At 44.1% G+C, this 22,907-nt stretch overlaps 1 protein-coding gene across 4 annotated transcripts in view; it reads right to left on the bottom strand.

The window, feature by feature from the left end:
- Positions 1–779: 779 nt before the first annotated feature.
- The window catches only part of RUNX2 (RUNX family transcription factor 2), a gene marked incomplete at its 5' end in the record, with an annotated part of 209,322 nt that continues 187,194 nt past the window's right edge, over positions 780–22,907 (bottom strand). For 3 of the 4 annotated variants that reach the window (XM_079933087.1, XM_079933089.1, XM_079933088.1), the window contains 2 exons: positions 780–1,491; positions 3,098–3,163. In XM_079933087.1, the coding sequence (XP_079789213.1) occupies positions 1,013–1,491; positions 3,098–3,163 (545 nt within the window). In that variant the 3' untranslated portion in view covers positions 780–1,012. The remainder of the gene's footprint in view (positions 1,492–3,097; positions 3,164–22,907) is intronic. The other variant, XM_079933086.1, reaches the window with a different exon arrangement.

Consider the following 22,907-nt stretch of genomic DNA (forward strand, 5'->3'; position numbering starts at 1 on the left):
AACATATCAATACACTAAGAAATGTTTCAAGGGTCCAAATGTCATTAAATAATTATAAATATATCTTTAAAGTTATATGACCATTCACGTTAGCAAGTTACCTCAGATTTTACACATATTCATAATTTAAAAAAAAAAAAGAAGACAAATAACACACAGCCAAACGCAAACACTATCTCTACCATTATGGCTATAATAAGGTATTGCCATTTTCAGTTTTGCATAAAAGAAGAAGGGGTTAGGTGGGAAGGGGGCAGTTCGGGATCGGATTTCTTTTTGGTTAAATGGGAAAAGGAAAAAAAAAAGTCTAAAAAGGTAAAATAAAATAATCTATCCTGATCGGTACTTTTTGAAGTCACTTTCTTAAAGTAGGAAAAATTAAAATAAAAACAACTGAACCAAACAGTTCAAATGAGTACTTGCAGAAGGTGTGAAAGCCGAAGTTTGGAACAGTTACTCTGAATGGATGGCAAGGGAACGGAAGCTTTCTTTCTGCCCCTTTTCCCTCCGCGGGCACCTGGACCGGCTGTGTAAGTGGGTCTGCCGAGGGCACTGGTCCACACACAGCGGCACCGTGAGGGTGTGTGGTTTCAAAGCACAGGGGACAAGCGTCTTTGCTTTTCCTCCTGAACTTGGAGTCCACCTCTCTGAACTGGCATCTGAACAGGTTACTGAGGATAACAGACCAAATGACAACAGCAACAAAAGTACCTTTTTTTCCTTTGTTTGCTCGCAAAGGTACATGTTTAAAGAGAGAATGATCTGAAATCTGATTAGGATTGTCTCTCTTGGGCCTCTTGCTTCTCAAGAGCTACCCTCTGAGGGTTGCAAGATCATGACAGAGTGAGTGAATGCCAAGACAAAAAAAAAAAAAAAAAAAAAACCTTCTAAAAGATAGGCACTTTGTAGATAGGCTAGTTGATATACATATATACGCACTCTCTATATATGTATATGTTGGTACGTTTGGGATGTGGCTCCCAGAGACCGCTGGGCCACTGCTGAGGAAGTTTCAATAGGGTCGCCAAACAGATTCATCCATTCTGCCACTAGAATTCAAAACGGTGGGGGAACTGCTGTGGCTTCCGTCGGCGTCAACGCCATCGTTCTGGTTAGGCAGGTTTGCGTTTAAGAGCGCGCTGCCGTTGGAGGTGGTGGTGCACGGCGGTAGCATTCTGGAAGGAGACCGGTCTCCCCCGGGCACCATGGGGAACTGATAGGATCCTGATGAGGTGCCGTAGTAGAGATATGGAGTGCTGCTGGTCTGGAAGGGTCCGCTCTGGCTTTGGGAGGAGCCGGGGTAGGGTGGTGGCAGGTAGGTGTGGTAGTGAGTGGTGGCGGACATACCGAGGGACATGCCTGAGGTGACTGGCGGGGTATAAGTAAAGGTGGCTGGATAGTGCATTCGTGGGTTGGAGAAGCGGCTCTCAGTGAGGGATGAAATGCTTGAGAACTGCCTGGGGTCTGAAAAAGGGCCCAGTTCTGAAGCACCTAAAAATTACAACAGAAGATGGGGAGGGGGGAGGGAAACATCTGTAAATAGCAGTTAAAATCACGAAAGAATTTATTTTTTTTTTTACAAGAAAAGAAAGAAAACTTCAGCTTTCCCCCAAAGGAACAGCAAGCCACAAACAGACTTTCAAATGCACCGGTCACTACACAGACTTCTGGGGCTTTTCTGTTTGTTTGTTTTTCACTTTACAGTCTTAGCAGCGTTGAGCCTCAAGTTCTTCACCCCCAGAGAATCCCAAAGGGCTTTGAAAGCCCAAATGTGTGCTAGGTCGTGTGTGTAAACCAACCCAACACCCTGATCAGACAGATTCACTCACCAGACTTTAAGACTGAATCCTCATTGATGTTTTTTCCCCTCTCTTTTTGTTCCTTGTTGTACCTCAGATATTTGAAAGTGACCTTTTTACTAAGTCGGACAACGTTTCTTTTCCTCAACCCAATATAAAGAAATTCCAAAGTGATCCGTTTTGTTTGGGGTACTCTTAGCAGGGCCCCTTGTCAATGAAGGAACGTCAAAAAGATACCCTAGCATGGGCCTATCACTTCAACTCTTAAAATAATGTGAAATCCTGTTTTATTCCTCAACTTGGTAACAGATTTCAAAAAAAAATCTAACTAGATTTCAATGTTTTCTGGAACTATCTTACTTATCTGGGGGTGTATAGGGAGTGTCTGACCCTTAGAAATTCTCCCAAGGGTCATAAACTAGCAGGTTTTGAAAGTGGGTGGGGGGAAGGCTTGGTACCTAGGAATCACTGCATTTCAAGTCTTGATGGGAGGAGTAGGACCTGATTAAGGCCACGTGCCAACAGCAGCTTTGGGGAAAGGCTCGCTGGTAGAGGAGATAAAGCAGGAGGGTACCTCACCATCCACCCTCCGGATCCCTGTACCACATCCTACAGAATTAGCTTCAGGCCAGTTTGAACTGGGAACCTGAAGCAAAGACAGCTTTCCTCTAAAATGTAAAGTCCTTTAACTTCTAAAGCTAACAGGGTGCCTCCTTAATAGGTATTTCTGGCACTTAACTTATGAAACCACAGTTAGAAACTACTTCGTGTGGAAATTAGTTTTCGGAAATGCCAAAAACTTATAGTTGTGATCTTTAAAGACAGAGTTATGAATTTCTAACACTGACAGAACTGTGACAAGCTGTTTTATAATACCAGTGTTCTTAAGATTTTGTTCACACCTAAAATCTTCCAATCCTTTGTATCTCATACATTTGCTTTTCCTACCGCTTTTGTCTGTAAGAGAAAGCACTCAGCAATTCTTGAAGGTCTTAGTGAGCAGGTACTTCTTCAGCTTCCATTTTCTTAGCCACGTTCTTGGATACTATAATATTTATTAAACGAATCATCCCAATATTTTTCTTTCAAGGTGCTGATCGAGAGTTGTTCATTTTTTGTTAAAATGCACACTGCCTGTGTTCTTTATAAAATGCTCGGGTCAAGTGCCGTGATGTGCACTGATAGCAAGAAGTGACTACTTCAAAGCAATATATCGTTAACAAGGTGTTTCTCACTCATGGACAGTCCCAATCAGACAGCCCCACCCAGCCCAGCCCAGCAATTGTGAAAAGTCTCACCTGCCTGGCTCTTCTTACTGAGAGTGGAAGGCCAGAGGCAGAAGTCAGAGGTGGCAGTGTCATCATCTGTAAAATGAGGGGATGAGCTCTAAGTTCCCTTCCGGCTCTAACGTTCTATCACCGTGAATCCCAAGACAGGAGGAGAAGCAACGGCCTTGGGGGTGGGGAAGGGGAGGCAGAGAAGGTCCCACCCCTCACAGTACCTTCCCAGAATCCACAGGCCCATAAGCAGAGAGTCAAAAGCTGGTGAGCAGCTTCTAATACCAGAAGCAAACACTTTCAAGATGACAAACCAAAACTAGCACAGTCTGGGCAGTTACTCTCTGCTTTTTATAAATTCTTCCATCCTCCGCTGGCCTCTCCCTAACCCCACCCAAATAGGAAATTCTGACAAGCTCAGGTGTGAAAAGGTACAAGAAGTGATTAGGACAGAATCGCCAACGGGGCCAGATGAGATCTGCCATCTCCCTGCCCTGTGCTTCTGTAGTACCTGAACAATGTGAGCAATTTCAAATGGAAAGACGGCACCCTTACAACACCAGCGTTTTCCCCCCACGGGAGCACAGAGCTCACACAGGTAGGCTCAGCAATGTAAAAAATGCTTCTCGTGGGTATTTATACTTAAAATATACTGTCGCCATAATTAAAATTCCAGGTGGGTTCCCTGATTTTGAGGCAGAAGCCTCATTAAAACCCTTTATGTGGGGACCCTGCCAGTAAACTCCAGTGTGGTTTTGAATTTCTCTCTCCACCTCCCACCCCCAACTTCTCGATTGTACCTGATACATTTGTCTGATGTTTTTATTATCCATCACATGCCAGGATCACTCTACCTTTTTGGCTTCTAAATGCCCGCTAATGCAAATGGACATTCATCTTTCAAGTAATGAGCTCTGGCTGTGGTTTACAGAAAATAATGCAACAAACTTCCGCTGGCTTTACAGAACTCTGACCAATGACTTCTAGTCATTTGAGACTGTCATGTCTTGAGGATTAACTCCTTCTGGGCAAAGAGAGCTCAGGAGGACTTTAAAGGGATGATACGGTAATTTTTATGTTACAAAAAATAAAATTTTCTAGAACTTAGTTATTTCGTGTTACACTGCAATGTGTTCTGTAGGAAGAAATTTTAACAACTTGCTGCAGTATCATGTGAGAGCTCTTATATAATAATCAATGATGGGGAGATGGAAGGAATTCTAAACTTAAAAAGAAAGAACTTAAACCCCTTCCTAACCTTCGATTATTTATAATAATTATTATAGAAGCAAAGGATATAACTAAATTTTCTTTCATTGAATGGGGTGGTACCTGTACTTCTAATCTCCATTCTGTACAAGAACTCAGTTTTTCTTTTAGACCATCTTCTCAGGTTATTTCGACCTTGTGTCCTAAACTATTCATACCCATGTCACCAGCCACATTACGTACAGCTACAAACTATCTATAGACCTGGATATTATATCAACTAAAGGAAAGAAAATATAATATCTACTTACTAAAAGGATCAGGATGAAAGCCTGGAGAGTTCTAAAAGTACTCTCACCCCAGTCTAATTTTAGAAATGTAATGCCGAAGCTCAGTAACGGCCCCAGTGATCTGCCTTGTAGCCTTAGAGCCAGTTTAAAACTCCAGATTACAACCTACCGATTAAATAAAGCCAGCACTGCCAGGAGTTACTTGAAGCCCAAGATAAACATGGTGCATCTTCCTGATAGGCTCGTTTTACCCAGCATGGAGACAAGCGTATGCTGTACAGTAAACATGGACGTGATGTGGAGTAGAGTGCAACACTTGGGTGAATTTTCAGACAAACCAAAAATGACTTCAACAAAAGTTTGCACTTGTGAAGCTTTAAACTATGCCCCCCGGATTCCCTAAGGTACCCATTTATCCTCCTCTGCTAGTCTGGGGTACTCCAGTGAAAAACAAATCCAAACCCCTCATTGACTGTTTAGATGATCCTAATCCAACCCGCTGACAAATAGGGAAGCTAAGCGGAGAAGGGAGCCATGTGCTCTACAAAAATCACAACGCTCCAGAGAGGCAGAACCGCAGCTAGACAAGACCTCTTCGACCTCTAACCGCTCTGCAGTCTTAGTCACCCTTAAGGAATTCGGTGGACACAACCACAGATACATTTGCTGTCTTACAGCCTATCTGCCGAAATGAACTTGCCTAGAAATATTTAAGTAGGTTCTTCTGGTGCCCATGTGTTGCCCAATGAGAGCTACTGTTCTTGGGACACTATTTAAAAACTCTTTCGGGACTTGTTGATCTAATCTGCTCAACAGTGAGCAACTAATTCAGTTGTTCGTGGCATAATGTGAATGAGACCAAGGTCAAGGGCTTGATTCCCTTAGGATCTGCTGGTTCCCTACAGATGCATTTCATTCCACAACTGCTCGCTGCACCCTTAGCCAGTCAGACAGCTGCAGATTTATGTAGTTATCATAAATAGAGCTGCAAGAACCTTGCTCATTGAAACGGCAGCAGCAGCAGTTTTTCACAACCCAGTGTACCTGGGGAAGAATATATTAATAAAATGCCCGGCAGCTCAAATAAAAATAAAATCAATGTTAAAAGTAAAAATTTCTGGGCTTCCCTGGTGGCGCAGTGGTTGAGAGTCCGCCTGCCGATGCAGGGGACACGGGTTCGTGCCCCTGTCTGGGAAGATCCCACATGCCGCGGAGCGGCTGGGCCCGTGAGCCATGGCCGCTGAGCCTGCGCATCCGGAGCCTGTGCTCCGAAACGGGAGGGGCCACAACAGTGAGAGGCCCGCGTACCGCAAAAAAAAAAAAAAAAAAAAAGTAAAAATTTCTTGCTCCTATCCGCCAAAGTCTATGGGGAAAAACGAAATGGCCTCCCTTCACCCAACCAGGTCTCTTGGGCCTCCCAAGCAAGTGGAAAGTGTAGGGGAAAGGAGTGAAACCAAGATAAGGGAGAATAAAAGAGAAGCTCTGATCTTTTATTCTTGCAGCCTGCAAGCCTCCACTCAGTGCCTTCCACACCCCGATGGCTAAGGAGAGTTATCTTGGGTCATACTTGACTCTTAACTAGAGTGAGCTGCGGAGGGCAGTGATAGTCTAATCCCTGTTCGTTTTCCCCTTTGGGGCTTAATAACAATGATACTTGATGTTTCTAGGCCTTTACCAAGTACTTTCACATGCATTTTCTTATTCAGTAGACCCTCAAGACGTTATGGTTGGCTGAAAATGGGCCAGGAGAGCTATCAAAAGAATGGAAATAGGAGTTTGAAAAGAATAGCAGACCAGGGTACTTGCCATTCGGGGCTGTCAGCTAGGAAACATCGTACCCATGTATCACCCCCTCTCAGCAGTGGAATTTACACGCCCCAGCCAAGGAGGGCAGGTCGGGGCGGAGAAAAGGACAAGGGGCCTTGAATCCAGGTGGAACACAGATGGGCAAATGCAGAGTCCTCTGCCCTTTTTTAATGCAAGGGCAAAAATATACAGAATGAAAAGCCATCATGCTTCTCGGCAATGAGGCGTTAACTTCAAAGCTTCATCGAGGCCTTCCAAATGGTGGGAGTTGTCGCCACACTAAATCTCAAATAACAACGTCCGGGTACTTTTTATTAACCCCCTCGCAGCATCCTTTCTATTGGAACATATAATACATGAGATCTCCACAGAGCCACTCTCCTCTAAGAATCTTCTTCCCTTCTACATTTTGGCTGCCACCTTCCCAACTGCTCTATTATATAATTTCCTATTTCACTCCTGTTCGAAATAGCATTTATTTTCCATGTCACTCTTTCGGGCCCTCAGCCACTACTTTACTGAATTATTAGCTGTTTCGTAGCCTGTGCTCTCCAACTACAAAGTAAGCTTTGGATGGTAAAGATGATTTATTTTCCTTTCATATCCCTCAGAACTGTCTATATTATAAGAGCTTAAATTTTTTTTAAATATAAGTGTATGAAGGGATGGATAAATCAACAAATAAGTAAATTAGTTGGGGGATCAGGAACTCCGCACAACAGCTGGTACATTTTTGACGCATCAAGCAAATAGATATTATAATAAACATTAAGTAATGCTGACATCAAACCTAAAATGTAACTCAAATACGATTCCATACCTATAAAACCTCCTAAAGCTCTCTTTAAAGGGTGTTCAAAGCTCTCCCCGAGCATTGTTACATCAGTTGACCTCACGTTTCAGACAGGGGCCCGCAAATGGCGATTGCCACTAGTGAACGGATTCCTCTGTTTTGCCACCGTGCTGTCCCCAATATCCTGAGAGCCCGTATCTGTGTGTAAGTCTACACTGGGGAGCCACGGGGAGAAGAGAGGAAGGAGAAAGACAGCCAGGCCAGAAAGGTACAGCCTGCGGGAAGGCGAGTCAGCACGCTCCTCTCCCTCTGGACCCCAAGGTAACTGTTGCCACTAAGGTCACGTGGTTTATTTGGAGTGGGCTGGAAAGCTTGCTTCCTGTCTGAATTTCTAGGTAGTATATAGAGCCAGTATGTCAGCATCATCCAGAATTGTGGATGACCTTTATAGATGAAGAGATGGCACCCTGGAGACACGTGGATCTGCGTGACATCCCGAGATGAAAACGCGGTCCTCCTGTCTCAGGCCCGAGTGTGCTACTCCCTGTCTGCATCCCTGACAGTGCGTGCCAGTGGGGAAACGTAGAGCTTCGGCCTTGAGCTTCCAGAGATCTGCATTCTATGAAAACACACACAGAAGGGGAAAATCTTCCACCTTTTCAGGCCACACAGAGGCAGAGCCTTGAAACCACAGGGTGTCATCCCGACCCAGCACAGGTCACAGCCACCCTTCACCAGGCGTGACTGAGCAGCTCTGCAAAGGGGGTGCGGAAAATAAGGGTGAGGCTATTGGCATAGTCAGAGCCCTCTGTTCTACTCTTCCACGGTCACGTCCCACTACTGCTCGGTACGAACCTTCCTCTTTGGGGCGGGGCATGTACTCAGAACCCTCACTACAGCTTTGCTCATCCCCAGACTCACGGCCACCTCTCTTTTCTCTGCCAGAGCCGGGTACGTAAGCACTGCCTTCAAAGCTCACCACTACACAAGGACTTCCCAGGTATACAAATCCCTATCACCTTTTCCCTACCCTATACATCTGCAACGTTTACAGATGTAAATTTACCACTCCATGCATTTTAAAGTATCATCACTGGTTTTAGAGAAGCATTTTCATTTTCCAGCTAAAGGGAAAGCAAATGAAGAAGAGGAACCGTGTATCCTTCTTTGAGATCCTACCTAGCAGGGGCTTCCCTGGCGGTCCAGTGGTTAAGACTCCTCACTTTTACTGTAGGGGGCACGGGTTCGATCCCTGGTCAGGGAACTAAGACCCCGCACACTGTGCAGCCAAAAAAAAAAAAAAAAAAAAAGCAGCTCCCCTACCTCGTTCACGGTATGGCACTGAAAAAAGACGCGTACTTCCAAAACATCTACTAAACGATCAGTTACTAGCACAGACCCAAGCAAGCAACATGACAGAAGCAGAAATGCTATGTAAACATTACCTAAAAATCAACTTTGGACTCTACGCAGAACATTACTTTGCATTTTCCACATTGAGGTTTTAAGAGATTTTTTACATCGGTTTTCTTACTTTCCCTGAATTTGTCCCCTCACATTAAAATGATCAAGTATCAATCACTAAATTAGTTTTACTTTTAATTTCATTAGACAATGGGTGGAAAAATATACCCGCCGTGGGAGAAATGTAATGGATCACGTTGATGGAGAAGAAAGCAGCAAAATGAGGATCTGAAATCGATTTTTTGAAGATAATGAGAGGTCAGACCAGCAAGCTCCACGGTTTTGCAAAAGAGAGGAAAAGTGCCTCGACTATCCAGTATAAATATTTATTTTCCGTGTTGTAATGAATTGTACTTTTCCACTGCACCCTCACAAATTCTGAAAGACCAGCTGATCCCAAGGCTAAGAAAGTATGCTATGCTGAAGGAAAGAGAGAGAAAAAGGAAAAATAAAAATAAAAATAAAGCCAAAAACGCACAACCTGGCAATTTTCAGAAACTTCAACCATCCCTTAAACCCACCCAAATTTTGAGGATATGGTTGGAATAATACATTTCCTCTCGGTGAGAAGGAGGGAGGCCATAGATGTGCAGTGCGTGTGTGTGTGTGTGTGTGTGTGTGTGTGTGTCCGTGTGTGCATGGGGAGGGAGGGTAAGAGAGAAGGAAGAAACCAAAGGGTGAAGGGGGGACAGAAACGGAGGAAAAACGAGAGAGATCTTCTTGCTAGGCCTTGATTAAGAACTTTTTAAAGGCTACGAAGGGTGGATAGTCTTTGAAACCAGATCCGCCACAGGAAGGAGGCCAGCACCCAGGACACCGTGTCTTTCAGAAGGGGCCACCCACAGTGCCGCGGTGGTCATATGACTGCTCTGTCACATCCTGAAGCCATTTCCAGCCCATGCACACGTCTGTGCTCCCATTTAGAGAGGATGGGATATATGGGGAACACACATATGGAAACACTTTCAGAGAATCAGTTTCCATGAAATTCATAATGAGCCAAGTGGCTTCAGATGTGGTTGCGTTCCTCCGATTAGCCAGAAAAAAAAAAAAGAAGGAAGAAAAGGAGGAAAAAGGGACAAATCCACCCTTTCAGACCTTATTTCAGTTTCAGAGAAATTAAAAACCACTAATGACTTATGGCTACCAAAACACAGAGCCACAATTAAGACAGGAGGAACTAGGAAAAAGAGGGACAGAGGTTTAGAAGCAACAGCCTTTCCCTCCTAAAAATAACAGCTTCAATATCAGTAATCTTGTCTTAAATCAGGGGGAGGCTTTCCTGTGACGGTATCTGCCTAGGGTGGCATAATTTTCTGACATCCTGGCAACATGCAGTGCGCATGCGCACGTGTGGGGTGGGACCACGCGGACAGAGGCAGAGGCTAGGAGACCGGCTTTTATTCGATAACATATGTGGCCAATTAAGATTATTTTAAAAATTGCAACTAAATGATAAATTGTTCCTAAGTAAATCTTTCCAAAAAGCCTGAATGCAGAAGGGACAGCCTGGTATTTTCCTGTGGCCTGTGCTAATGGTAACTCAGACTATATTAAAAGCAGAAATTTATGAACTGGTTGAGATGTTATATATTAGACAATCAAGCTCAGCTGATAGGAAGGCATGAAATATAAGAAGGGAACAAATGGGGGAGGGACTTTAAAAAGGGACATTGAACTGATATTAGTAAGTTAAGACGTTATTTTTATATTAAAACCAAAGCAGATACACTATGGAGGAAAATTCACATTAATTTTAAGGTACAACAGGAGACAAGAAAATGCTCTCCAGGCAAGAGGTGGGGTTGTTTTGGGTTACGTCAGCAGACTGGGGGGCGCAGAGTGGGGAAGGAGCCGAGTTCCCTCTGCCCTTTGGGGTGCTCCAGTGGGAAAGTCTTTCAAGCTTGGCACGTCGTTTAGGAATGCCCTGAGGATGCGCTGGGTACCAGCACTGGCCGGTGCTTAACAGACCAGTCTCTGCTCCAAGCACAGGAATCCTCCAAGTGATTCTGTAGTCACAGCATCCCACGGTGTCACAGGTTTTACTACGGGGAAAGAGATTCGAAGGTTCCCACCTGCAGAGGATCTGTACTCCACGGGAGATGTCTACTCACATTAAATCCTCACCCCAGCCCTGGGAGGGAGACAGTTATCACTGACCCCACATTATGGATGACAGACTGAAGCCCCAAGAAGCAAAGTGATTTCCTCAAGGTGACAGACCAGTAAATGGTGGCCTGGGACCTGGCCCCAGACCTAGGGGGCTCAGCTGCCACAGTCCCCTCCACGGTTCAGGGATTCTGTGTCACTTTCATGCGAGTTCTAACATACTGGTGGCCATGCCTACCTGGAGGGCAATGATGGAGAGGGTTCTGATCAATTGTCAGTGACAGGCCTGGGGATGGAGGTGGGGATGGGATGTGGAACGGGGTGGGGTGGGGGGGCTGATTCCTGCCACCTATTTTCCGTGTTCGACTCAGCCCCAGAATTCTCATATGGTCCTTACCGTTGATGTTCTGAGTGATCATAAGCAAGTCACTTTATTTATTCCCCAGGTTCTCTCATTGGGTAAGACTCTTGTAAGTGAGAACGGGCAAAAGTACACAGCAAATAGTAAACACCTCCGTCTCAAAAGGGTATTCCTTCATACGGTGTTATTTGAATTAGTAGAGCCAGAGATGAAGGGAAATTTAAAAATTGGGTCCAAGCTAGGAAAGACGTGAGCTGAGAATTAGAATCCCGAAACTCCTGATTCACTCCACACACCCAGCTCCAGACCCAACCAAACTCTTCTGTTAAAAAAAAAAAAAAAAAAAGCCTCTTGCAGTGGGAAAAGGAGGCTAGGAGAGCAAATAATTACCATAGCAACCACATTCCACCATCCCCTAAATGCGCAGACTGTTTTCAGATCCAGCTCGATTCTCCCCTTCTTAAAGTAGGAACAGATAGACTACATCCAGCACCAATGCAATTGCAGACTCTCCCTGTGACTGCCTCTGGCGCAGACCCAGGAAGGCTCCAGGCAGCAGCTGCCTTGGAGGTAGCATCGCTCAAAATGTGACAAGCTCGGGGCACCGTGTTTTTCAAATAAAATTCCCTTCAAAGGGCTTAGCGCCCTGGTGTGGTCCCACAGCCCTGAAGCCATCCTGAACCTTAACGCCTGTGTCTCAAACCAGCCGATGTCCCAAGACCCAGCATGTGAACCAGATGACCAAAGTGCTCTGGTTCAGGCTCGACGTCAGCTCCACAAGCTACAGCTCTCCCGGGCCTGATATGACCCACGTTAATCTGGGATCAAAGCCACAGGCTTCAGCCTCAAGCTGTGTCCTGCCGGGACCTGTCCTTACCCAGTGCCCTCTCTCCCTCTCCAGTCAGACGCATCCACTTACCGGCTCCCTCTGCCCATGCCCTGGGAGGGGTTCCTGTCCCAGGCAGACCATGTAAGAGGCTTCCTGGTCGTGACAGAAGGTAGCCTTAGATCCAAGGTCCACTTGTGTGTGTGTTGTATCTGCTGCCCAGATGGCTTATCAATCCTCGTCTCATCCAACTTGCTGGTTCCTCAAGCTTTCCTACCCGTTCTGTGACTTCAGGTCACGCTTTTTACTCGGGTTTGTGTGTATGTTTCTAGATCTCTCTATTAGGAATACAGCAAACATTTGCTGGAGTAACAATCCTGTCCCAACTTCCCTTTCCAGTTTCGTTTCTCACGCTCCTTCTTTGGGAGCTCTACAATCCATTCAGACTGGACCCCTGTCCATGTTCTGTCCTGTCCACCTTCCATTTTCCCTCCTTCAGGCGTTGGGTTTACGTTATTCCCCTCAGCCCTCAGTGTCCCCACCTCCACTCTATCTCAATCCCTTGAAATTCTAAGCAGCCTGTAAAATCTACCTCACAATCCCCCTCCGCTTCCAAGAGTCTTCTCGTGTTCTTGCTTTGGCCCAGAGTGACCCCTCCTCCCTCTGCACCTCGTTCTTCACTTATATTTCTCTTCTAGGCAGGCGTGCACACGCAGAGGACCTACAATCACCTCACCACTTCTACCAGCCTGTAAATTCCTCGAGAACCACAACTCTGGCCTCCATATCTTCAAACGCACTGTAGCTCCTCTCAGAGTGACATTCAGGAAGTTTTTAAATGTGTGAGAGGAGAAAGAGATGGTGATGCCAGGTTTGACCTAAAGCCTTGCCTCTAACTGCATTCTGCCTGTGCCTTCTGATTTCTGCCTGTCCATCTGCAGCCGACGGCTCTTCCTGACCTACGACCCCTGTGGTTTACTTGCACCGAAAGGGCTCAGGTTAGTCCCAGACCCACAGCACTGCTCTGCCCACCGGTTCTGGGGTGCATCTCTCGTTCTAACCTGTCCCCTGGGTTTGCTCCCTTATACTAAGAGCAAAAATTTGTTCTGGCTTTTTCAGTCCCAAGCAAACTGTCCCGTCCCACGTCGACACTGACTCTCAAAAATAATAGTTCAATTAAAAAATCATGTTGCAAATGTGTATGTTGCTTTTTAGGTTGTCACTGTTTTTACATACATCTGGTTTTACCTTCACAAAAAGCCCAGCTGATGTGGAAGCTCAGTCAAGGAAAGGAGGCACCAACTCAAGGACGCAGCCAATTAGCGGCAGAGCCAGGATGGAATTGTTGCGTTTCCTAATTTGTCCCTTTTCCCCACGCAACTTGTCCCTTTAGCGTCTACTACTTTTCATCCTAAGAGAAGTCCTGACAGGGAGAAAGATGGTATTTCTTTAACAACGGGGATGATCTCGATTGAATTTTTTTTTTTTAAGTGATGACCGGCATGCCTTCTCACATTGAAGGTTTATATCCAGTAATATCAGAAACCAAACTACAACCTTTTATTTAACTGAAAAACGGACTCACTTTGAAAAGAATTTCTTTTTCTTTCTTGCTAGGATTCAGCCTAAAACCATGTACAAGTCTTCATACTGTCCTGAGACAATGCTCCTTATGTAACTTCCGAATCCAAACACAGTGTTGCAGTAACTCGTTCCTCTGACATTCTGAGTTTTTCCACTCAGGCCCTGCACACGGAATTAACTCAAAACTTCTGCAAGAAAAACGTCCCTTTTAGAGTTTGATTTGGCATCCATTTCAAAGAGCTGTTTGTATATTTTAGAATATGGAGAATTTTCCTTTGATTGAAACCTCTCTTTTCACAATGGACAAGAGATGATTTCTCTTCTGAGTGATTTAAACAAAAACAAACACATCTTAGTTACATAGAACCTTGTTCTCAAAGTGGGTTTTTTTTGACACAAATCAAACCCTACAGATTGTAAAGCATTTGGCAAAAGCCTTCAAACCGCCAAAGCCAAAGAGTGAAATTTTCCTTGTTGTAGGAGATAAACAAATACTAAGGCAAATGGAAAAAAAAAGAAAAAGAGGACCTCCTTTCACTTTCTACTCTGCTCGATAACATTGCCCTCTCAACACACACACCCACCCCTGCAGAGGGGTTTCATCCTCAATGTTTACTCCTGGTGCTAGAGGAATAACCCTGCCACAAATGGACAATTTCAACATCTGTTTGTGGCTGCTCCCAGACTCCTTGTACGTCTTTAGGACATGAAGACCGCTGTCTCCCAAGTGTAAACAGACACACCTAATTATGTATTAAGGTGTCTGAGAGGAGCTACTTGTTTCGATGACAAAAAAAAAAAAAAAAAAAAAAGAGGGCCTGGTCAGCTCCATATCCTTGAGAGAAACACACAAAAACACAACAAATAGTCCAACAGTAGCTCCTCCAACAGTGGAAGTTCTCTGCCTGCCCGAAACCTGAGCCCGATTTTTCCCCAGCCTGGGCATACTGTCCACTGAGTGCACTCTAGATGTGGCCCAAAACAGCTGATGACCGGCCAGGAGAGATGGTGCTGAGTCTACGTGGAGCAGAGTCTACTCGTTCTATTCATAAGGAGTTAATTCGAGGGTGAAAAGAGGAAAGGGGCCAAGGAGATAATTCAGGGATAGCTTTTTTTTTTTTTCCTTTAGGTCACAATGGCCATGTGCAGCAATAGCAAAATAATGTCAGCGGTCTATTAGATATGTAGCAGGAGAATAGGATTCTAGAGCCTTGGGCTAGCAGTCGGGGTTGGGGAGGGTTCTAGTCACAGCAGTGTCCCTAATGGGAAGGGTGATCATGGTGGAGCCCCCTCCCACCCCATTCTTTGTCAGTAAAATGATGGAACTTGACTCAATCATCTTTATGGGTTTCCAGCTCTAAAATTCGAATTCAGCTACATATTACAAAACCTTGAGAATTCCAAAAGTACCTTTAAAATTCTATTAGAAGTGCTGTTCCTCTAAAGAAAGGTGCCCATTCATTAAAAAACAGTATTACAGTCTTTTTTTAAATGAAGTATATAAATCCACTGTGCGAAAAATACCAGGTTTCCCTCGATATACAAAATGCCGATTAGAAAATTAAGTTCTTTCACAAAATAAAAAAAGTATAACTGTTAACAACAGTTTGCAAGGAGGTCAAAAGAAAATGGGAACACTATTAGCTTTTCAAGAAAGTTTTTCGTCATTAAATTTAGCAGTAAAGGGGGTTAAAATTTGCTTTAGGCTCACACATTCAATGAGAGATATGATGTGAGCTATTTCTCTTTCTTCTTTGTTCTAGACTTTTCCAGCAAATTGTTTTGATCTGAGCTATCTGAAATTAATATAAATATTTATATCCACCTTTCCAACTCTTGCAGGATAGGATATATTGTTATGCATAATTTAAGTAGCTTAAGTTTCCTTGCCCCACACATAAAAATACATACTTTCAGGTTTTAAGATTTCATTAATATGTACATTTTTCACCTCAGAATAAAATTCAGGTTTACAAAAATCAGAAGGTGGATTATTTCCACTGTTGTTTCTGGTAGGAATCTGGTGAATTTTACTTTATTTTGGGTTCTCTGACCTGTAAGCATGAACATTGGCTACTTAGGAAGGATTACTGGTGTTATGTCCCCCAAAGATAGCCTGGAAAGACCAATGTGATAAAAATCCCTCTTAGGATGACACCCAACAGGTTTTGTAGCAAAATCTGGCTCTGATGTGGAGACCCCTATGACAACGCATGGTGGGGAAAGCACACTTGGAGCCCAGAGATGTGGGGTTGAGTCTTTCCCTCCCCCGTCTCCCCATGTGACCTAGAGGTCAAGTCTCTGAATGTCCCCGAACCCAAACTCCTACTGGCAAAACAGGGACTATAATAACATCTATACTCTGATGAGCTGCTGTGAGGTCAAATGAGAATGTCTGTGAAAGTCTTTTCTATATATTTAAAACACTATCTAAATATTATTATCATTATTAATCCTGAGTTTTGCTATGCACTTAATTTTACTATCACCTTTGGATATAGTTGCTATTGTATACTCCTTCCCGTTTTCCTCTGCACCTAATCTGTCGTAACACGGTGTTCTTCTTCTGCAGGCCTTACGTAACTTCTGCCATCAGAAAAGCCACTGTTATCGATGACATGAGCGTCCTGGGTCTTTTCAGTTTCCTCTGGGAGTTGCTGAATTAGAGCAGCAGGAGAGCTCCAGCCTCCCCACCATGAGGATGATTTCTCCTCCCTGGTGGTGTCTTCAGTTTTTCTTCACACGTTCAGGGGCGCCTGCCCGAATCTCCGCGTCTCCTGGCCGACCCAGCCTTCAGACCAGCATCCTGACGTGCTGCTGGAGGCCCCTCGTCCTCAAACTGCACTGGGCCATGGTCCTTGTCACACCCAGTGTGATGCCACCGGAATCCACAGTCCCAACCCGCAGGTTGTATCTGTACAAATCTCTTTATTCGTCCCGTTTCCCTCAAGGCTAACTTGCCTATTTATTTGTTCTATTTGTTAGAGCTCACTTGCCACATTTTTCAGTAACTGCAGAGCTTTTCCTCACTGTGAATGGCTCCAATCTGCCTTCTACATAATCTCAAGTGGTACTTGCTTATTCGATTTTTACAAACTTTCAGGAAGATTTTTTTCTCCAACTTCCAAGCGGAAGTTCTGTTATTTACCATTTGAAATGTTACCTTTGTATTAAAATGTTAGCAGGAAGACCCTTGGGTGGGGTTCTTTGGTGAAATAGTTTTTCTCTTAATTTAGGCACCAGGGAACACGGCAAAGAGCTGGGCAATGCCACGAAGCCACCTGCAGGGACCCAGGGCGTAAGCTGTGGCTTCTAGCTGACACTTCAAATACTAGCTTGGAAGGTCTGCACAGGGGCTGAAACACAACCACATCGCCAGTTTTCTATTTCCACGGTCCCTAAATAGAGGCCTAGTTATCTACCTCCTTGCCCACTTTTGTAGTGATTTTCAACATAATACTGCAAAGTTATAGCAAAAAAGAACAGGACCAAAGCCTTAAAACTGGAAGGGACCATGAGCCTGATCAAGACCACCCCTCAGGCTTCCCTGGTGGCGCAGTGGTTGGGAGTCCACCTGCCGATGCAGGGGACACGGGTTCGTGCCCCGGGCCGGGAAGATCCCACATGCCGCGGAGCGGCTGGGCCCGTGAGCCATGGCCGCTGAGCCTGCGCGTCCGGAGCCTGTGCTCTGCAACGGGAGAGGCCACAACAGTGAGAGGCCCGTGTACCGCAAAAAAAACAACACACACACACACACACAAAAAGACCACCCCTCGTTTGAGGAAGAAGCAAGTCTGACCATCAGGATTCAGACCTGGCTCCTGGGGAGAAAACAGCCCTCCTTCTCAAGCCTGTTGTCTTTAAGTTTTATTCCTTTTAAAAAGTGCCTATTCTTTTTTCCCCAGTAGCCTGTTATTTGGTGTTTCTCAATCTGGTTTTGCATCCTCCTTACACTGAGTCTTTTGGTTTCAATCTTCCTTGACTGCTCTATTCTAAATGACAAAGCCAGAGAGAAAGGTTAAGAATGAGCTTCCACAGCTAAAGAAATGTCCCACCTGTTATCCGGAATTCCAATCCATCAAGTTTTCAGAGCCCCTGGAATTATTCTACATGTCCCATCCCAGGAGATGCTGATGCCCTTTGAATCGTACCTTATTTTGGGTCCTTTGGGCTTCCAAAACTCAGTATAAATCCATCAACTAAATTTTAAGTGGATCAGGTCACCGAGAAATATGCTCCCCAGACTCTGAGTTTACTGCTCTCCTTTCCTTTAAAACAAGCTAACAAATGGTGGTAACGGTTTTCAGGACACACCTCCCTCTGCACCTTGGCACTGCAGGAAGAAGAGGACGCTGGTGTCCGTGGAGAGCAGGACTTTTGTTACTTTTCAAACAGGCAATGTCAAAAGTGCTCATATCTTCGTAAGATCTGGAAGCTAATTACTAGAACCACAAATGGAAGGTTTGGGGGTGGGGGGAGGGAAGACTCCCTCTTGAAGGCCCGGTTAAAGGATTTGAGAAGGGAGTGATCACTGACTACAGCAGTGACTCTATACAAGAGTCTCAGCTGTTTGAAGATTCCTCCTTTAACCCTAGTTTGTGCTTCTGAGATTCTGCTTAGAACAAGTCCCTCATCCCTTATCAACTCAAGTTCTTCCCAGTTTAAGCCATGTCCCCATTTCTCAGTCCTCTGGGAGGCAGGTGTCCGGGGTTGTTGACTCCATTCCCAGGGAGCACAAGTACTGGTGTCTCACCCAGCTTTCCTTGTCTCAAATGCAGGAGATGAGCTAGCAAGCCTGATGTAAGGAACCCCCAGCCCCTTGCCCAGGGGTCTCCTCCCGTCAGGGCTGTTGCCACACACGCTTCCCTTGTGATCATCTAATAGCCCCTGCACAGCATTTCACTCCATCTTAAAAGCAGTGTATAGCATATAGTATATAAAGGTCATGAAAGACATAAAAACACAATACCTACATTTTAAGAGGAGGACATACAATGTGGGTCAGTCCTCCTAATTAATCTCATCAGTGCACTTCACTTCACTGCACTGTAGTCGGGGTTTGCACGGTGCCAAGGAAGGGGAGCTACTGGAAATAATCAGATTAATGTGTCAATGAAAACAACCAAACCAAACATTTCAGCTCTCACAATGGATTGCTGGCCTGAATTTTCCAGGTGGGTGGTTCTGTATTCACCTAATAAATCAAGCAATTCCTGAATTACCACTTCACTCTGGGGTGTATGAACAGCGTCTAAACATTAACTACGGTTTTATAAGATGCAGGATTATTCCTTTTAAAGTAAACTAATGACTGGGGTGGAGGGAGAACTACTGAAACATTTTGATGATACAGGGGTATTTGCAAATACCGCCTCCAATCCGCAGTCTCCCCATCCCCATCCCTTCCAGGTAAGCATAAAGCACCGTCCTGTCACCAGCATGACTGCCACAGCCTCCCGGCCACACCCTTGCTTTCTCCCTCATCCTCCTACAAAATTCTCCCCCAAACAGCCAGAGTGACCTTTGAAAGACAGAAATTCATTTTTATCATGACCTTGCTTAAAATCTGCCAGTGGCTCATCACTGTAGGTACCTGCAAATCCAAACCTCTCATCCTGACCAGCGAGGCCCTGCATGACCTGGATCCCATCCCTCTGACGGCATCTCACCTTCTACACACTCCAGCCACCGGGCATTCTTCTTGCCCACTGCCTGGGGTGATGGGGCAGAGCTACACCTCCTGGCTATTTGGATCTCAGCTTAAATGCTTCTTCCGCATCACATCACCCTATTTTATTTTTTTCACAGCACATATCCCTAGATAATATTTTCTTATTTTCAACTGCCTACCCTTCCCCAGGAAAAGCTAACATGTATTGAGTGCCAGGCATTCTTCTAAGGGCTTTACATATATTAACTACCTTTGAGTCCTCATAACAACCTTTCAACATTGGCGATATTATTATTACTATTATTAGCCCATTTTACAGATAGAAAAATTGTGGTACGGACAAGCTAAGTAATAACCCCAAGATTACACAGCTAGTGAGTGAAGAGGCCTGTATTTAAACCCAGGGAGTCTGGCTCCAAAGACTGAATGTTTAATCACCACGTCATACGCCATTAGAAAAAGCTTTTATTCATCACCGTATTAATAAAGATTTTTATCATGTGGACGTAAAACACTATGATAGCAACACATCACTAAAAGGAAATTTGTTATAATTCTAGTCATATTTTCTCTAAATATATCTAATTTCTTTAATATAGAAAGTCTGGTCTCTGATCCCATTTATTCTGTTATTTACAAAATTCACCTTTTGTTTTAATAACCTTTAGCTTACAAGGTTCTCATTTCTCCAGTGAGATAAAGTACACTTCATTATAACCATCCTCTCGTAAAGAGTGCGTAACACAGAAAAGTTGCATAAAGCCACGCAAGGGTGTGTAAAATGTCAATGAAATTAAGTTCCTTGATTTAATTTTATTTATTTATTTATTTATTTATTTATTTTTGCGGTACGAGGGCCTCTCACTGTTGTGGCCTCTCCCGTTGCAGAGCACAGGCTCCGGATGCGCAGGCCCAGCGGCCACGACTCACGGGCCCAGCTGCTCCGCGGCATGTGGGATCTTCCCGTACCGGGGCACGAACCCGTGTCCCCTGCATCGGCAGGCGGACTCTCAACCACTGTGCCACCAGGGAAGCCCAAGTTCCTTAATTTTAAATTAAAGCTGGGGTTTCAAAATCTGTCTGCAGACCCTGACACACATGCACATCTATGAGGCTTCACCATGTACAGAAGCTCAGCTGTGGTCAAGTGTCAAGTTCTTTGGCATTAATTAACCTGATCTTAGGTTGCTTCTCATCAGAATCAACTGGAGCACAAGACAAAGCTTTCCTTGACATCTAGTAGTTATTCCTACAAATTTAGTTCATAAATCAAATACTATACTAGCCTTTATTCTTATTATGGGTGGCAGTATCCAGTTTTCTGATGTGCTTTCAGGCCTTAATTTAGAATCACAGACATTCAAAGCTTCACGAGTATCTAGCCCAACTAACTCATTTCACACCTGAGGAAACTAAGACCCATGGAAGTTAAGCGAGCTGCTCAAGAACTCAGAGGCACATCCAAAATTAGATGCCAGGTTCCTCAATTCCTAGCCAAGCGCTGTTTCCAACACACGTCCAGGGATGCTATGAGAGTTTAATCACTGTGCCCTATGCCTGGGCCTCAGAAGAAATGTTTTTCTGATAAACCAAGTCAATTCAACACAATTTTATTGAACAACTGTTATTTTATCACTGTTGGGTTCTATTCTCTTCGGGGATGCGTGTCCCAAATTTAAATGCTTCCATCATTTGCTGGATTAAAAAGATTATTTAGGACTTTACTAACCCTTCAAAGAGATACTAATCCAACTATATCAATAATCACATGGAATGCCAATGGTCTAAATGCACCATTAAGACAGAGACTGTTGGAGTGGATCAAAAAAAAAGACCCAATTGTATGTTATCTACAAGAAAGGCACTTTAAATACAAAGGCACACAGAGATGACGTAGAGCAACAGGAAATCCCATTCATTGCTGGTGGGAATGCAAAATGCACAACCACTTTGGGAGACAGCGTGGCCGTTTCTTACAAAACTAAGCAGACATTTACCATGCGATGCGGCAACTGAACTCCTTGGCATTTACCCGAAGGAGTTGAAAACTTACGTCCACGCAAAACCTACACACAGATGTTTATATATTGTGAGGTACTCACAATACCCATGAAGTGGTATGGTGTTATTGAAAGACTCGGAATAGTCATAAATGTACGTTGCAAACTCTAGGGCGACCACTAAAAAAAGGTTAAAGAAGAAGTAGAACTGATATGCTGAGAAAGGAGAGAAAAGAGGATCATATAAAACACTCAATTAAAACCACAAAAGGCAGAAGAGAGTGGAAGGCAAAAATCAGATAAAGAACAAGGCAATAAAAAGAAAAGAGTAACAAATATGGTAGATGTTACTCCAACTGTATCAGTCATCACTTTAAATGTCAATGGTCTAAATGCGCCAATTAAAAGAGAGAGTGGATGGAAAACCGAGACCCAGCTACTGCTTCAAAGGTGTGGTACTCTTGACAAACTATAAACTTCTAAGGTCAGAAAAAATGGAACTTGTTCTATTAACTGCCCAGGGAGTCAAACTCTTTCGTTTTTGGAATCTTTTTTTTTTTTTTTTTTTTTTTTTGCGGTACACGGGCCTCTCACTGTTGTGGCCACTCCCGCTGCGGAGCACAGGCTCCGGATGCGCAGGCTCAGCGGCCATGGCTCACGGGCCCAGCCGCTTCGCGGCATGTGGGATCTTCCCGGAGCGGGGCACGAACCCGTGTCCCCTGCATCGGCAGGTGGATGCCCAACCACTGCGCCACCAGGGAAGCCCCTCCTTTTTGGAATCTTTAAGGCCAATTCTCCACCACACCTTTAAGCAATACTGAGAATCACTGTTTTCCCAAGGTGTAGGTTGGGAGCTTACAGGTTTGTTACTTTTGATGATGAGGACCACAACAGTATTATCAGACTTTTTCCTCTTTTCCAAGCCTGTTTTTATTTCCTCTGTAGTTGTTATTTAGAAAGGGTTCTTCTTAATTACATGTGGATTTATTGTATCCACATCAATGGGTTTATTACTGATTTATTATGAATCACTGCTCTCCTTGGCATAGGGTGGAGTGTTTATAACCATCCTTATACTTGTTATTATTATTCCATTAATGATAACATTATTATTAATTACAACAGGGAGCTGGAATGGTGACCGTTGGGGTTGGAGACAGCTGTAGCCAACGTTTGGATACAGAAACATTGGTCTTATCCTGGTCCCCCATGCTTGGCAGTTTCTAAGCTGGTCACTTAAGGTGAAAGTCTCTCTGGAAAAGATATGACACCTTTCTGAGGAAGAAATCCTTTGAGATATTCAGGGACAATGTTGCCTGAGCAGTATTTTAATTTATAGGATGTTCATAGACTTGACATTCATGAATTTCTTGAGAGTCACATCAAAAAAATAATAATTTAGACAGTTTAGTCAAATGGGATCCTAGATTTACCTCAGACCAAGTGACTTATGTTCCAACCCAATTTAATAATATATGCCTTCCTATTTGTTTTATGAAAATGAACTCTTCGAAATAAAATACTACCCAAAAATGACTTGGAACCATTCAAATTTAAGCGCTGTAATCTACATTTTATCATATAGAATTTAAATTATTCAAAAGCTTTTTACTTGTTTAGTTATATCTTTCTAAGTTCTCCCTTATAATTATTTCTACATATTAACAAATGGAAAAACTAACTTAATATAATCATGCAGTTTCTCTTTCCCTTTTTCT

Source organism: Stenella coeruleoalba (genome assembly GCF_951394435.1).
Source record: "Stenella coeruleoalba genome assembly, chromosome: 10".
In the NCBI taxonomy this organism is placed as follows: domain Eukaryota; kingdom Metazoa; phylum Chordata; class Mammalia; order Artiodactyla; family Delphinidae; genus Stenella; species Stenella coeruleoalba.